The following is a 14,665-nucleotide window of genomic DNA, read 5'->3' on the forward strand; positions in this document are numbered from 1 at the left end:
TGAGCGCATGGCAATAAGGCCAAGCGCTTATTTCAGGGTTCAAAAAAATATAAGACAGGGTCTTATTTTTGGGGAAACACGATAGTTTCTGGAGTAAAATAAGTGAGGTTAAATGGTCCTCCATAAAATAATACCTCCAATTTATCCACGTTTACTTAGTAGGACTTTTCACTGATATTATTGAAACAACTTTGAATAAACAGAAGTTTGCAAAATATATCTCATGTGATGGCCATCTATTTCAGTGTTTAAAGTGCTTGTTGAAAGATAGAAATCTTTCCCCATCATCTGGCATCGGAAGCCAGTTAATTGGTTGATCTTGAACTTATTTTATAGAATTCTTCTTTATCACTAGAGTCCTTTACTACAGATGGCTTATTAAGATATTCGTGGTTTGAGCTAGCTAAAAATCTCTTTGCTGTAAAATATGCAATCATTTAAAGTATCGTGTGTTCATAGTTGCCTTTTTGAAAACGAACTCAAGGTCAGAGGTTCACAAAATCTTCTAATCTGAGCCATCTTGAAACTGGAACAAAACTGCAATAATGAGAGGCAGGCCAAGGATTCCTTGAGATGGTATTTTGCATTTTATTTTACTAGCCAGAGAGTGTTGTAGGAAAGCAATGTTTAATAAATGCTGCCTTTTTTACAGATACTGTGTTAGAGGAATGTGAATCTCTGTCCAACTGGAATGAAATCCTTTCAGTGAATCATAACTCACAAGGGAGTTTAACCTCTCCAAATATACAGTCTGCTCAATATTTTCTGCCACAGATCTTAAGTGTATTTTTTCTACATGCCAGTAGTTTCATAGCAAGAGACGGCTGCCTTTTCTGTTTTGGGGTGTCCCACCAACCCAAAACTTTGTGTCTTTGCCTTTTGAGGAGCAAAGTTGCTCTGGTGGGTCTGATGGGTGCCACTTAGCATTACTGACCCCTCCATTGTAGCCCTGGTGTTATCTCTAGAACTGCTGTTGCTTTATTTGTGGCACTACCATTTTTTCTGCTATCCATCAGTTAGCTCTCTGCCGCCATCAGTCCCTCCCAAGAAGAGGATATTTATTGTTAGACATGGTTTTATGTGAGAGCGTGTGGAAAGCACACCATACTGTTTCTTCCTCTAGTCTCACATAAGATGATGTGTCATTTTAAAATTCATGAAGGTCCTTAGCATCATTGATTTTAAAAAAAGCTCCTTTTAACACACAGAGTAGCATTCATGAATAACTATAGAACACATTATTTTTTGTAAAGGCCTTCTGTGGATCTGTGGTAGTGAAAATGTGCCTCAAATTCCTTATAGAAAGGTTACTTGGTTTATTTTCAAAGCTTGAACCCTACGATGAGTCTAAAATCATGACTTTCTTTTAGGTGAAAGAAGAAATGTTGCTTGAAGCGCTGATTACAAGAAAAACAGTGACTGTAGGAGAAAAGCTTGTATTACCATACAAACTGGCAGAGGTACGTGTAGCAGTCATCCGAAATGTGGAAAATTACATGAGATCATTTTTTTTTAGAAATGCCTGAATATTCTTGCAGGAAAAGATTGATAAACAGCCCATTAGATAGCCAAGCCCTCGACCTCATTAAATCTGAATATTTAAATCATGTGATTAATCTGTATTTCATTTTGCAGTGTTCAAGATTGGCCTTCAATTGAACATGCCTTAAGTTCAACGTGCTAATTTTCCTCTAGTATATTGATGAGTCATGTCAGTCATCGCATAAAGTCAACCTCTTTTAATAACATCTCATCATCAGAAATAAAACAGTACAGTCATGTTAATTAAATCATCATGTGACATTCTGCCACATAATTTGATACTGTAATACAAACGGCATTTAATTTTTGTGAGCTGAAAGATGTAATAAAAATAGGCAAATAAACCTTTGATTGAACCGGATGGAGTTAACGGTTGAACAAGAAGCAAACAACAAAGCAATGCTTTATTTTCCCTGCTTTAATCGCTGCCTCCTGCTTGTGTCTTTTTTCATGGTTCTGAAACACATGTTCTGCTTGATATTGCTGGAATTGTAGCTCAGCAACATCTGGTAGGTCATGGATTCCTTGTTCTTGGTGCACGATGCTTATGCTGAGTTTTTGTAAATTGCTCAGAGCTTATGGAAATTGAGTGGCATAGACATTTTAGTAAATAAATAACACTATCAGAGAACCTAACAATATTGCAGGTCTTTTAGTTAGTTCATATTTTGTGTACGAATTTTAACTCTATTGGATAAGTCATGCATCCAGATCTACACCGGTTAACAGCTCTTATCCTGAGATGTTCCAGGCAAGCTTCCAGGAAGACATTTTTCTGATATTGATTGGTTGGTACAATAGGGAATAGTCCCCCTAAACTGCCTTTGTGATGACATAAGTCATTGCTTTAGAATTTATAAAATATGTCCTGCCTTTTCTGTTTCCTAGCTCAGGGATGAATGGTATGCATCTCCTCCCAGCCCCAGCCAATAGGCCCAGAAGTGAAAGATTTTGCTTTTCAAAAACATTTAGGGAGGTGCATTCTACCTGTGGCCGCACTGTATGTTTTAACATTCATTCAGGTGACTTAGTGTTCTACAACATGCAGTCATTCTGGAATTTATCAAACCAGTGAATGTGCTAAATAAGAATATGTACTTTTCCTAGCAGATGGGACTTCATGAACAGTTGCATAGATGGGCTGTTCTTGACCAAAGATGGACTTCTGGAATGAAGATCTGGTTGTTACAAAAGGCGCTATGATACAATGCTCTCCTTGAAATAAGACCCGAGCGGGAGAATTGAATCAGAAAAAATATAAAATACTATACAGACTCGTCTTCTAAGATTAAAAGATGTTCCTGTCTGCACAGAAGCAAATGGTTTTGCAAATAGCTATATTAATATACAGAACTGTATTAAGGCATATTTGAGGTTGAAAAATGGTCACGATTCTTGTATGAGTCACTCTGCAGTGGTTTCTGCATGTAGTGGACTTGGCCACTTACATTAGCAGCACATGTAAGAAATGAATCAGTGTAGGAAACAGAAGAAGTGTCTGAGAAGAAGAAACTGGAGGGAAGAGAAGATAATATGGCAGCCATCTATTCCTTTTTTGAAAAAAAAAGTTCATATTTTTAAGTGTTCATTCAACAGTACAGCTAAACCACTCTGTTAAGTTAAGGTCGGTTTTAGTTGCCTACATATTTTCTGCAAGCTACAGGAAAACATGACATTTCTGGCAGCTACAAGAAAATAAAATGGATAGAAAGCACCACATTCCAATAACCGGCAGAGCCAAGTTATAGAAAATTATTCTCTAGATTTGCAAAGGTTCTGTTCCTGTTTTTATTTCCTTGCCTGTCAATATAGTTGTGTGGGTTTAAGTATGATTGATGGAGAACAGGTTGTTCTAGCTTCAGGAATTCAAAACGTGAGGCTGGCTCCTCAAAAGGAAATGCAGGCAATAGCTAAGATAGCTACTAAGTGATTTTTGACACATTTGGCTTTTTTTTTTTTTTAAAGTGGAAGGATGTTTATAGCAAAGCAGATGCAGAGAAATGAAGGCAGTTCTAGGTGTGGATTTTTATAGTATGTGTAGTCCTAAAGACTTTCTGTGTGATTTGTTTAGCTCATTGCTGTTCAAGAAGCTACTTTTGCCGCCATTCCGTAGCTTCCTTCGTTGAGCACAGTGACCGTTAAGAGTGCACACTCAGAGGAACTGGGCCTTCATGTAGGACTGGGATGGCAAACCTATGGCACACATGCCGGAAGTGGCATGCAGAGCCATCTCTCCAGGCACACAACCTGTCACCCGTTGTTCTTCTGGGTTCCAGCGTGCCAGCCAGCTGGTCTTCATGCACATGGGAGCACCGGAAACAGGAAGAGCAGCCATTCAGCACTCATGCACATGCCAGGAACATGATCTTCAGGTTTCCAGTATGCACACGCGCACTGGCCACCTGGTCTTCCGGTTTCTGGTGTGCATGCAAAGATCATCTTCCCAGCACGCACATGTGCATCTGGCGGCTGCTCTTCTACTTTCTGGCATGCACGCGTGCTCCCCTTTCAGCACTTGGTGCTGAAAAGGTTCGCCAACACTAATGTAGGACATTTAAAAAGATTTCTCTATTGGTGCAAAAACCTTGAATTGATCACATTGTAGTGTATTTTTAGCTGCTTGGAATCACTTTGTTTCAGATAGATTGAAGGTTGTATTCTCTATCACAGCTTAAGCAGCATCCATCAGAGGCAACATTTATATTGTCTGTAATCACAATGAGAACTCAGTTCTGAAATCTGCTATTGTTAAAATGAGAGATACTTGAGCCAGAAAACAGGAAACAATGAGGAAAGAGAAGGCACAGATTTCACCTTTTCTTCTGTAACATCGAAACTAATTTTTTTATAATAATATCCACCTACCTTCTATCTTTCTCCCACCTGAATGTGTTGGTTCCACTTCAGAGATACTGTGTTGTGTTGAAATATCATTCAAGCATAAAGTGAAACTGTATGAGCTTGCAGCAATATACATGCCTAGTCATAGAACAGGGAGGCTGTTGAAAATTTTGGAGAAGAAAAATTAAGAGCTGCGGTGGCGCAGTGGTTAGAGTGCAGTACTGCAGGCTACTTCTGCAGATCACCAGCTGCCAGCAGTTTGGCAGTTCAAATCTCACCAGGCTCAAGGTTGACTCAGCCTTCCATCCTTCCGAGGTCAGTAAAATGAGGAGCCAGATTGTTGGGGGCAATAGGCTGACTTTCTAAACCGCTTAGAGAGGGCTGTGAAGCGGTATATAAGTCTTAAGTGCTTATAATTAGTATTTGGCTTGACTGCCAATGATTTCTTTTGATTTCCTAGGCTATAACAGTACGGAATTCCATGGCCAAATCATTGTACAGCGCGCTGTTTGATTGGATCGTTTTTAGAATTAACCATGCACTTTTGAATACCAAGGACTTAGAAGAAAGCACCAAGGTATGTCTTTTTCAAGAAGGTTCTATCTATCATTGACTCAGCTGACTTAGGTTTGAGGCTGGTAGATTATACTATCTCAGAGAAGCAGCATTTTTAGAGAACCAAAGGTCCCTATGAGCATTTTCCCTTAAAATATAAAACAGAAACAATCACACGTAAGCCCACTTACCTTTTGGAGAGGTTAAATGACTTGACGGCCAAAAGTTAATGTTGCAAGTAAACCAGAGACTAAATTGCAAATTGTTTATAATATGTAAGTTGCTTCTTCTTCTTAAAATGAAGCAGTTTACAAGTTAAAAATTACTCTTAACAATTGAATTGCCATCCACTCCAGGGCAAAATCTCACAGAAATAGGGCTAACTGTTGATACAGGAAGCAAAATGTCTCTATAGAACAGTGGTGGGGAGCGATAGTGCATTTATGACTTGTGGATTTCAACTCCCAGAATTCTTGAGTCAGCCATGCTGGCTCAAGAATTCTGAGAGTTGAAGTCCACAAGTTATAAAAGGGTCATCGTTCCCCAACTCTGCCATAGAGGATCCTTATTAGGCATTGTTTTCATGAATACCCCATGCGATAGAAAGCTGGATGAGATCTCTCCTCACTGTCCACTTGGGGCAACTGTCTGATAATATACTATATATTCTAGAAGAATTTCACACACTGGTTTTTGTATATACACACAACTTTTACAGCATTAGATGCGTTGATGTCCTTGAGGGAAGGAAAATACTGCCTTACATACAGAAGCCTGTTCTGATACAAAGCCACCAATCCAGCCCAGTCTCTTCCTGGGCTAAATAATGTAGATTACTTTGTGCCTCAGTGATTACTGTTTGCTGAGCATGGCTTGAATTATTGCAGTGTATTCTGCAGTGTACTCAATTTGAATTATTGCATAGGATTAATTCCTCCATTTTCTCCAGTTTTATTTGAAAGATTACAGTAATTATTCTCAAATGTCGTAAGACCGTAAGCTCACAATGTTCTTTCACCATTCAATGTTTAATGTGGAGTTTTTCTGCCTATATCAATCCAGTTGGGGTTATGCACTTAATGCTCCCTGAGCAGATAACTATAATGTTCAGCTCAAGTTTAGGACAGATCATTGTTCAGACTTAATATAAAACTTGCATATATAATGCTGATGAACTTACATGCCACAGAAACCCTGCTGCTTTGCGGAGTAAATTCTATATAGCATGTGCTGGTTTAATTTTCTTATTATAGAAGCTTTTATTGCATAGCAAAACATTTAGTTTTTTTCCCTCCTCCCACCCAGTTGCTTTTCTCTTTTTAAAAACTTTAATAAAATCTGTGGCACAAAATTACCAGTATATTTTTTTTTTACTCTACTATATCTACATTTTTTTTACATTAAAAGCTTACATGCAGATTATAAGAACTATAACCTTTTAATGTTGTCTAATTCATATATATTCTTTTGTGCCAGTGTATATGCTTGCACCTTTATAAGTCAGACAAGTCCACTTTTTAAAAAGCTTATCTCTTTCTACAGCTGAATACATGGACATGTGCAAAAACATTCTAAATTAATTTGTTGTTGTTTTAACCAATTAATTGTGCCTGACTCTTGGCAATTTTATAGGCAGCAGCTCTTCATGCTAATTAATTACTCAGAAAATAAATCTAAAGAATTTTGTTTCATTCCAAAACACTTTTTCCTTAAATCATATAGAAATAGCAAAGAGCTCAGCCTTAAAACCTGGAAATGTGTTTATTTGAGAATTAAATAACAAAAGTTAAAAGCTTTTGATCATCATAGTCGTGTATGGTTTTTGTTCTCAGTACAAGTCCTAAATTAGCTTCTCTTGGAAAATGTCTATGGCATTGATCATTTTATTTAAATTTTACTCTGGGTGAAAATAGCTCCTGTGATTAGTAAGGCCTCCATCTATTAGCTATTAACCATCTATCTAGTAAAGTATGCTTCCTGGTAATTGCAGTTTCTCTTGAGAAGTAAGTTAAAAGGCATAATGCCAGAAATAGTATGGGGAGAGGGAGAGGTCTGGTAATTAGTGATATATTTTAGTCAGAACTGCACTTTCTTTCAAGATCAGTTAAAGTGCATTGTCTACAGTGGTGAGGTTCAAAGAATGGCATAGGGCTACTGTGTGATCGATGGAAGGTTTGGGTTGGAGTTTTTGACCTTTTCCAACTAACGGAGGCACTGACTTAATGGTTGCAAATGCCATAGCAACCTTATTGTTAGATGACCCAGGAAGTTCAAGTATTAAATGCAGTATATCTGTTCTTTCTTTCTTTCTTTCTTTCTTTCTTTCTTTCTTTCTTTCTTTCTTTCTTTCTTTCTTTCTTTCTTTCTTTCTTTCTTTCTTTCTTTCTTTCTTTTTGTCTTGCAGACTTTGTCCATTGGAGTACTTGATATTTTTGGTTTTGAAGATTATGAAAGTAATAGCTTTGAACAATTTTGCATTAATTTTGCAAATGAACGTTTACAGCACTATTTTAACCAACATATCTTTAAACTGGAGCAAGTAAGCCTGGAAAAAACTATTACTTTTTTATGATTGTTCCCGTAATGTAACTTAACTATATTCCCCTTCCTTTTACTGTAACAACTTGAACCTCAAGACGATACAGTCATTTGGTCTCAACGTTCCTAGTGCTTTTTCCTTTTTCAATAGCTCTTCTTCTCGGTTAGGATCAGACCTAGGAGATCCTATATCTTTTGTTTCTTCAGCCCTTTGGAAAATGAAACAGTCAGCAAGACCACTGAGGGACATGTGGGGCCTTGCATTCTTGGGCAACTTAGTTTTCCAAAGATGCCCACATAATTAAATGTCTCCCATTATATGAAGGAATGTTGGGTTGACTCAGAGAAGAAGGAGGAGAACGCCAAGCCAATAGAGAAAGGATCTTTGAGTCCTGAGAAAAAAAGAAACAGTGAGAAAAAGATTTAAAACAGACCTATCTTGATTGTGTTAGATTGTGCTTGAAGTAAGAGGGACTGTGATAGGCTTTCAGGATTATATTATAATAGCCCAATTGCATTAAATTACATTCCAAGATTCCTATTTCCTGGCTACCTTGAAATGGGAATACATTATTATTATGTCTCTCCTCCCAGAAATTCCTATAACCGGGCCAAGAAAGTATTTTCCACATCTTCTGCTTGGCTTCAAAGTCAATAGCACATGCCACAGTCATATCATTGAATGGCCTTCAAATATAGGCCTGCTCAGTCTTAAAAGCACATGACCCGATTTTTCCCTGCATAGAATATGGACGGGCAACTTGAAATCCAAAGATCACATGGTTACATTTGGAACAGCCAAGGGCTTCCCATTGGCAAGTTTTTCCACATGATGAGCTACCCAATGAGAGATGGATTAATGCCAGGGTGTCCAGCTTCACCAACTTTAAGTCTCATAGACTTCAACTCCCAGAATTCCCCAGCCAGCAGTTGAAGTTCACCGGTCTTAAAATTGTCAAACTGGACACATGGACAATTGAGTCTATTGACTAAATTACGATGTTAGTCAACTAATAGCAGCAATTAACCTATAGTCTGTAGTTATATAGAAATATGGGTCAGACAATGAAAGGGTACATATGAAGGTACATGAATACATGAGGAGGGCTTCCATACCAGATCCGAATTTATGTGACCTGGGGGTTCAAAAGGTCTGTGACTAGTTTCTTTACAGTTCCTTGGATTTTAGATTTCATTTGTTTTTCCCCCAAACACCAGGAGGAATACAGACTGGAAGGCATCAGCTGGCATAACATAGACTATATCGACAACTCTGGCTGTATAAACCTCATCAGTAAAAAGCCCACAGGGTTGCTCCATCTACTGGATGAAGAAAGCAAGTGAGTCTGCTCCCTCCCAGCTTTGTAGTTATCAGATGTTGGAAGTGAGTAACAGCATAAAAGGAGAAAATAAAATAAGAAACCTTCACAGGTTTGAAAGGTATCTCTATGGTAAGACAGGCAGATTCATATGACCAGACTAATCTTATGGTGTGAGAGCAGGATCGTTTGTTTACCTTTATAGGACAGTTCAGAGCTACGACAACACATTTTAACGTGAATTGTTTCATCTCTGGGTACCGGCTTACTATAACAAGTATGTTATAACTTGTTGAGCTGGATTTTTCCAACTACATATAATTGCCAAGATGAAATAGACATGGCACTTCCTACACCAACTCAAAATACTTAGCATCCAAGGATTGGCCTTACTATGTTTGTGCTGGAGATTTTTTAAAAATGCCATAAAACAACATAAATTCAGTAATTAAATAAGTAGCAATTCACTGTTCCTTCGTGAAACTTAAACATCATTTGACTCTTTCCTTGATAGAACCAAAGATGAAACTAATGGAGATTTTCCCCAGCACCACCATGTCACATTATAAAGATGCCTGAATAACACAGCTGGCTGGAGTGGGACATTTATGAGGTTATGGGTATAGACTAGTATTTCTCACCCTTGGCTACTTTAAAACATTGACTGGAGAATTCTGGGAAATGAAGTCCACACATCTTAAAATTGCCAAGATTGAGAAACACTGGTGAGGACTAGTGGGAAATGAGCCCCTCCCCCTCCCCCCGGAAAATACTGAGTTAAAAATCAATAAGTTGCAATTGTAAAAAAAAAAACACTGGTGAGGACTAGTGGGAAATGAGCCCCTCCCCCTCCCCCCGGAAAATACTGAGTTAAAAATCAATAAGTTGCAATTGTAAAAAAAAAAATAGTTTGAATAAATGCATTCTTTTTTTACTTGCTAGCAGTGAGAGGCCTCAGGGATTTTTTTTTCTTTATAATAAAATTGTGTTCAATTTATACAAATGTCTACAAAGTTGGCACCAAATATTAGAAGACCACTTGTGTAGTCGCTGAAGTGATATTATCTTGGAATCATGTTCTTGTTTTTTCATGGAAAATTATATTCCCTAGTTAGATTTGGGAATAAAATTAGTTTAATTCATGAAGACATGTTACGCTCTATAAAAAAATATTATTTAGTGTAGTGTTGTAAATAACATTTTTTCAAAATACTAATAAATTTAAGACCAGAATAGAGTATCTGAAATTTGAACTTTCAGATGAATATGCCCCTTTTTATGACAGCTTGGTTATGTATCAGCAAAAACATTAATGTTCTTCTTTTATTTTAGTTTTCCACAAGCAACCAATCAGACGTTACTAGACAAGTTTAAGCGTCAGCATGAAGGGAATCTCTACATAGAATTTCCTGCTGTAATGGAACCTGCTTTTATCATAAAACACTATGCCGGGAAAGTTAAATATGGTGTGAAGGTCTGTAACTTCATCTCTGCTAACAATTTATTTTAAAATATATGTATATTAATTCCCTTGATTAATACATGAAATGTATAAAATACACTTTATTCAATATCACTCGTCTTTCTGCTACTTCAGTATTTCTCAACCTTGGTCCTTTTAAGTCAAGAAATGAGGGCTTCAACTCCCAGAATTCTCCAGCTGGGAGTCGAAATACAGACATACTAAAGTGACTGAGATTGAGAAACACTGTCCTACTTTATTTCCTGTTTAACACTATATTTGATTGCTTGTCCTTATTTTATTGGTTTGAATGAGACTCGGGTGAAATCCAGGAGGTTCTGACAGGTTCTGGAGAACCGGTAGCGGAAATTTTGAGTAGTTCGGAGAACCGGCAAATACCACCTCTGGCTGGCCCCAGTGTGGGGTGGGAATGGAGATTTTGTAATATCCTTCCCCTGGAATGGGGAGGGAATGGGGATTTTGCAGGATCCTTCCCCTGCCACGCCCACTAAGCTACGCCCACAGAACTGGTAGTAAAAAAAAATTGAATTTCACCATTGACGAGACTGGGAAGAATGGGAAGATATGGCTAGAAAATCTAGGATCTTAGTTGAACCTATCTGCAGTAGCAAGAGCACACCTCCTTCTTCCAATCTGGAGATGGCAGAATCTGAATCTTTTTCCTGCAAAGCTTGTATTTGACCACCGCACTAATTATCCTCAGAAAACAATTATAAGAATTGGTTGAAGACACAGGAGTTTGATAGTGACATACCGAGAGAATACTACTGATCTTGAATGAGTTTAGATCTCAAGAGTCACCATTTAAGGAAAGTGATGGTCTCCTTCATTTTCGTTATTTATTTATTAAATTTACATGTTGCCCCTTTTGCGTTTCGAGGCCACTCTTCATTGGGTATGTCCAAGCAGAGGATGAAGAGGTATCTGTTGGGAAGCTTTAAAAGCAGATTTCAGGATAAAGTAGACAATTTAATTCAGTGACCCGAATTACCTCTTCCAATTCTAAGTGTTAAAAAAAAATCAGGCAAGATCAAACCAGCTTACTATTTGAACAATTCCGATGAGGAGACTTGTGGGACATTCCAAGATAGTATGATAGACTAAGAAATTTTTTTTAAAAGTTCTGAAAATACTATTTAAAGGAAAGACCATGCTAAGCTCTGCTTCTCTTCTTTCTCATCAGGACTTCCGGGAGAAAAATACAGATCATATGCGACCTGACATTGTTGCCCTCCTTAGGAGCAGCAAGAGTGCCTTTATCTGTGGAATGATAGGGATTGATCCCGTTTCGGTGTTTCGCTGGGCTGTCCTCAGAGCGTTCTTCAGAGCTGTGGTTGCCTTTAGAGCTGCTGGGCAGAAGTACATTGAGAAGAAAACTGGTACGTGTCAAACAAGATGGGCGGCGTATAAATTGAATAAATAAACATTGTACTCTGCTCTCAAAAGTGGCTATCCCTCTTGGATTCTTTATAGATGCTGCATTTTTTTTAACAGCTTTTGTTTTCCAGTCTGCCTCTTTAAGAAATAGCCAAAAGAATCTTTAAAATATATGTTAAAAAGATTCCAAAGATTTTGGCATAAGAAAAAGAAAAAAACGTGTTATAAAGTATAAAAATTTAAGATCGTAAATATTCAGGGTGATTTTTTGAGTGTCGTTTTTGTTTTTGTTGGCAGTACAATGTGCAGAGGCTTGTTTTAAGCTCTTGAATAGTGATGTGTTAGATTTAATCCATTAGGGTGTTAGTTGGCTTGAATTGGTTGTTTATTTATTACTATTAGAAGAGCCAATTGTTTGTTTTGTTTCTACCCATTATTTGTTTACTGTTTCCTAGAAAGTTTGCTGGCTACTGTGAACTTGAGTATAGCTATATCCTTTCTCAAGCTTTCTAGAAAACTCCATTTGTACTCTTTAAAAAGCCAATTTGTAGCCCCAAATAGACAGTTTTTTTGATTAGATGAATGCTGGTGAGAAAGTTAATTTTGTCAATAATTTAGGATGGTTTCCTTAAGGTTCAAATAGTATTTTCTGCTATGGAAGCAAATTGGTAAGCAATGGTTTTTTTTTTTTTTTCCAAAGTTGAAATCTAGTTTGAAACAAATGTATTTGTTTTAAAAATTGGCATTTGGAGAGGATCACACAGGATGCACAGAACTCCCTTTGCGTTATACGGTTAGAATATGTAAACATTTACACAAAAGAGAATGTTTCAAATAAATCTTTGGCATTTCCATAAACTTCATAGAATACAAATTTTGCGAGTATGCTTATAAATGTATGTAATAAAGTCTAGCAGCTGTTAGTTTAGAAACAGAGTAAATAGTTCTTGCATGAACATCTGGGGCTCTTTTTAATAAGTTTCAGTTCTTGCAAGGATGTATTGTTTGCCAGTCATGTTTAAGAAACCATTGTTCCAGAAAAGCTTTGTGGCAGAGGGATCTGGGGGCTCAAAAATCAAGAATAAGAGCTTTGCTCTACTTTCACATCTGGATAAATCCATGTGCACTTTCTCTTTCTAAATATATACAGGAAATGTAGCTTTTTTGTTGTGAGGATTTGTTGGGAAATTGAAACTGACCCAAATTTCTTGGTGTGGGTCCAAGTAGTAACACTTGAGTTTCTTCCTTACAAGTAATGGCATTCATGTTTTGTAGCTGTGTTCTCTTAACAAGAATTGTGGTAAGAAAAATGCCATATGAGAAACAAAACCTGATTCTCAGGAGTTTCAAGAGTTGGCCCAGATCTCCCATCTCTGTCTCTCATTAGTAGAAAGTACTAATGATTCCCCAGCCAATTAATTCCAAATTCTTATTTTTGACATGAGTTCAGAGGATGGTGCCTTCATCTGTTGCTAATGGATACAGATATTTCAGCATAAGTTGCAAGGATTTGCTTTGAAGCCATACAGAATCAATCAGTGTTTCTGCAGGTTTAGCAAGGCAAATTCCTTGCTAAATATTGTATGCCACAAAGTTATTTTCTTCCTCCATTTTGTTTTTTGTTTTTCTTATTTTCACATGCACCAAACAAAGGGATGTAAAGTAGCAAAAAAGGATATAAGTTTTATGGTAGACATTTTTCCTTTCTCTCTTATGTTTTATTTATTTATTTTTTTTGACACTGGTTACAATAAAGTTTGTTCCAATTTTATCTAATGATGCAATACAGGGAAATAGACCTGTTTAGATTCAGAGTTCCAGTGGATAGATACTCTGTTATTACATAAGGAAAAAAATACTGGATGTGCTCTTTAAAATGTGAATTGTCACTTACTAATTATTGTCTTGAGCACAAAAGAACTTGGCAGTTATGCTCCTCTCCTGTGGTTTTCTTATGCTAAAAACTTCTTTTTTTAATCTTTATATATAAACTCTAATACCAAAATATATATTGATGAAAGTGGCTTTAGGAAAGAAAAATAATTTTAGAAAGGAGATAGTTATCAATACAGAAGAGGCAAAGAATTCTTTTTTTTTTCCTAATGCTTTCCTTGCCTGCTACTTTTCCTTTGAAAGTTCTCTTCCTTCTAGAATCCATATGTTTGATATCGGATTTGTAAGTGGATGTTCTATAAACGTGTTATCGAAATGTAAAGGAATTGTTAACGATGTGCATGCATCTTCTCCGTTAAAAAATAGCCCTTCTGCAGGGTTTTTCCTCCTAGGAACCAGCAGCTCTTTAAATAGATGGTTTTGTATACAGCGTATATACTTATATATATATATCATTGCCCATGTACGGAAATGTTAAGATCGGTGCATAATGTTTGATAGTATCTCACTCCCATCTACTATTTAAAGAAATTGAAGGCCTTGGCTTACAACCATTTGTTTAGTGATCGTTTGAAGTTACAACGGTTCTGAAAAAAGCCTCTGATTTATGACTGGTTTTCTCAGGAACATTCCAGCATCCCCATGGCCACGTGATTAAAATTCGGGCACTTGGCAATTGGCATCTATTAATTGAGAATTACGTGTATTTTACAGTCCAAGTCTGGTTACTGATAGAAGTTATGTGAATAAGTAAAATTAAATCTGTTTATCAAGTTTATCTGAGGGGTCTAAGCACAGTTGAGATAACTTGATTTCAGTTCTTGCCTCTGGCCTTCCAATATGAACAGTCTATATGCTGTTTTTACTGTACATTTCTCCCCTTCGTCCTCCTTCTGGTTTAAGATTGTGTGAATTGAAAAGCCTCAAGGCTTTTTTGAATTCTCCTCTAAAATCTACCTAAGGTAATTCAGACCACAGATGGGAAGTATCTCATGCCCATGTCTGGTTTTCATATTATTCTTGTTGCTGTTCAATGTGCAGTTGTGAAAACAGATTTGGGTTGAAATGTTAATATTCATTTGCAATGCTGCTTCCGAAGTACTTGTGTCCTTATAGT

The 14,665-nt window shown here is 37.1% G+C and overlaps 1 protein-coding gene across 16 annotated transcripts in view; it reads left to right on the forward strand.

Annotated features, from left to right (window-relative positions):
* MYO9A (myosin IXA) overlaps positions 1 to 14,665 on the forward strand; it is a 95,060-nt gene that overhangs the window by 37,023 nt on the left and 43,372 nt on the right. For all 16 annotated transcript variants that reach the window (XM_034432643.3, XM_087878185.1, XM_087878186.1 and 13 more), the window contains 6 exons: positions 1,371 to 1,460; positions 4,844 to 4,960; positions 7,343 to 7,477; positions 8,695 to 8,816; positions 10,128 to 10,269; positions 11,462 to 11,657. In XM_034432643.3, coding sequence (XP_034288534.2) covers positions 1,371 to 1,460; positions 4,844 to 4,960; positions 7,343 to 7,477; positions 8,695 to 8,816; positions 10,128 to 10,269; positions 11,462 to 11,657 — 802 coding nt within the window. The remainder of the gene's footprint in view (positions 1 to 1,370; positions 1,461 to 4,843; positions 4,961 to 7,342; positions 7,478 to 8,694; positions 8,817 to 10,127; positions 10,270 to 11,461; positions 11,658 to 14,665) is intronic.

Source organism: Pantherophis guttatus, chromosome 13, assembly GCF_059756535.1.
Source record: "Pantherophis guttatus breed Tessera chromosome 13, ASM5975653v1, whole genome shotgun sequence".
In the NCBI taxonomy this organism is placed as follows: Eukaryota; Metazoa; Chordata; class Lepidosauria; order Squamata; family Colubridae; genus Pantherophis; species Pantherophis guttatus.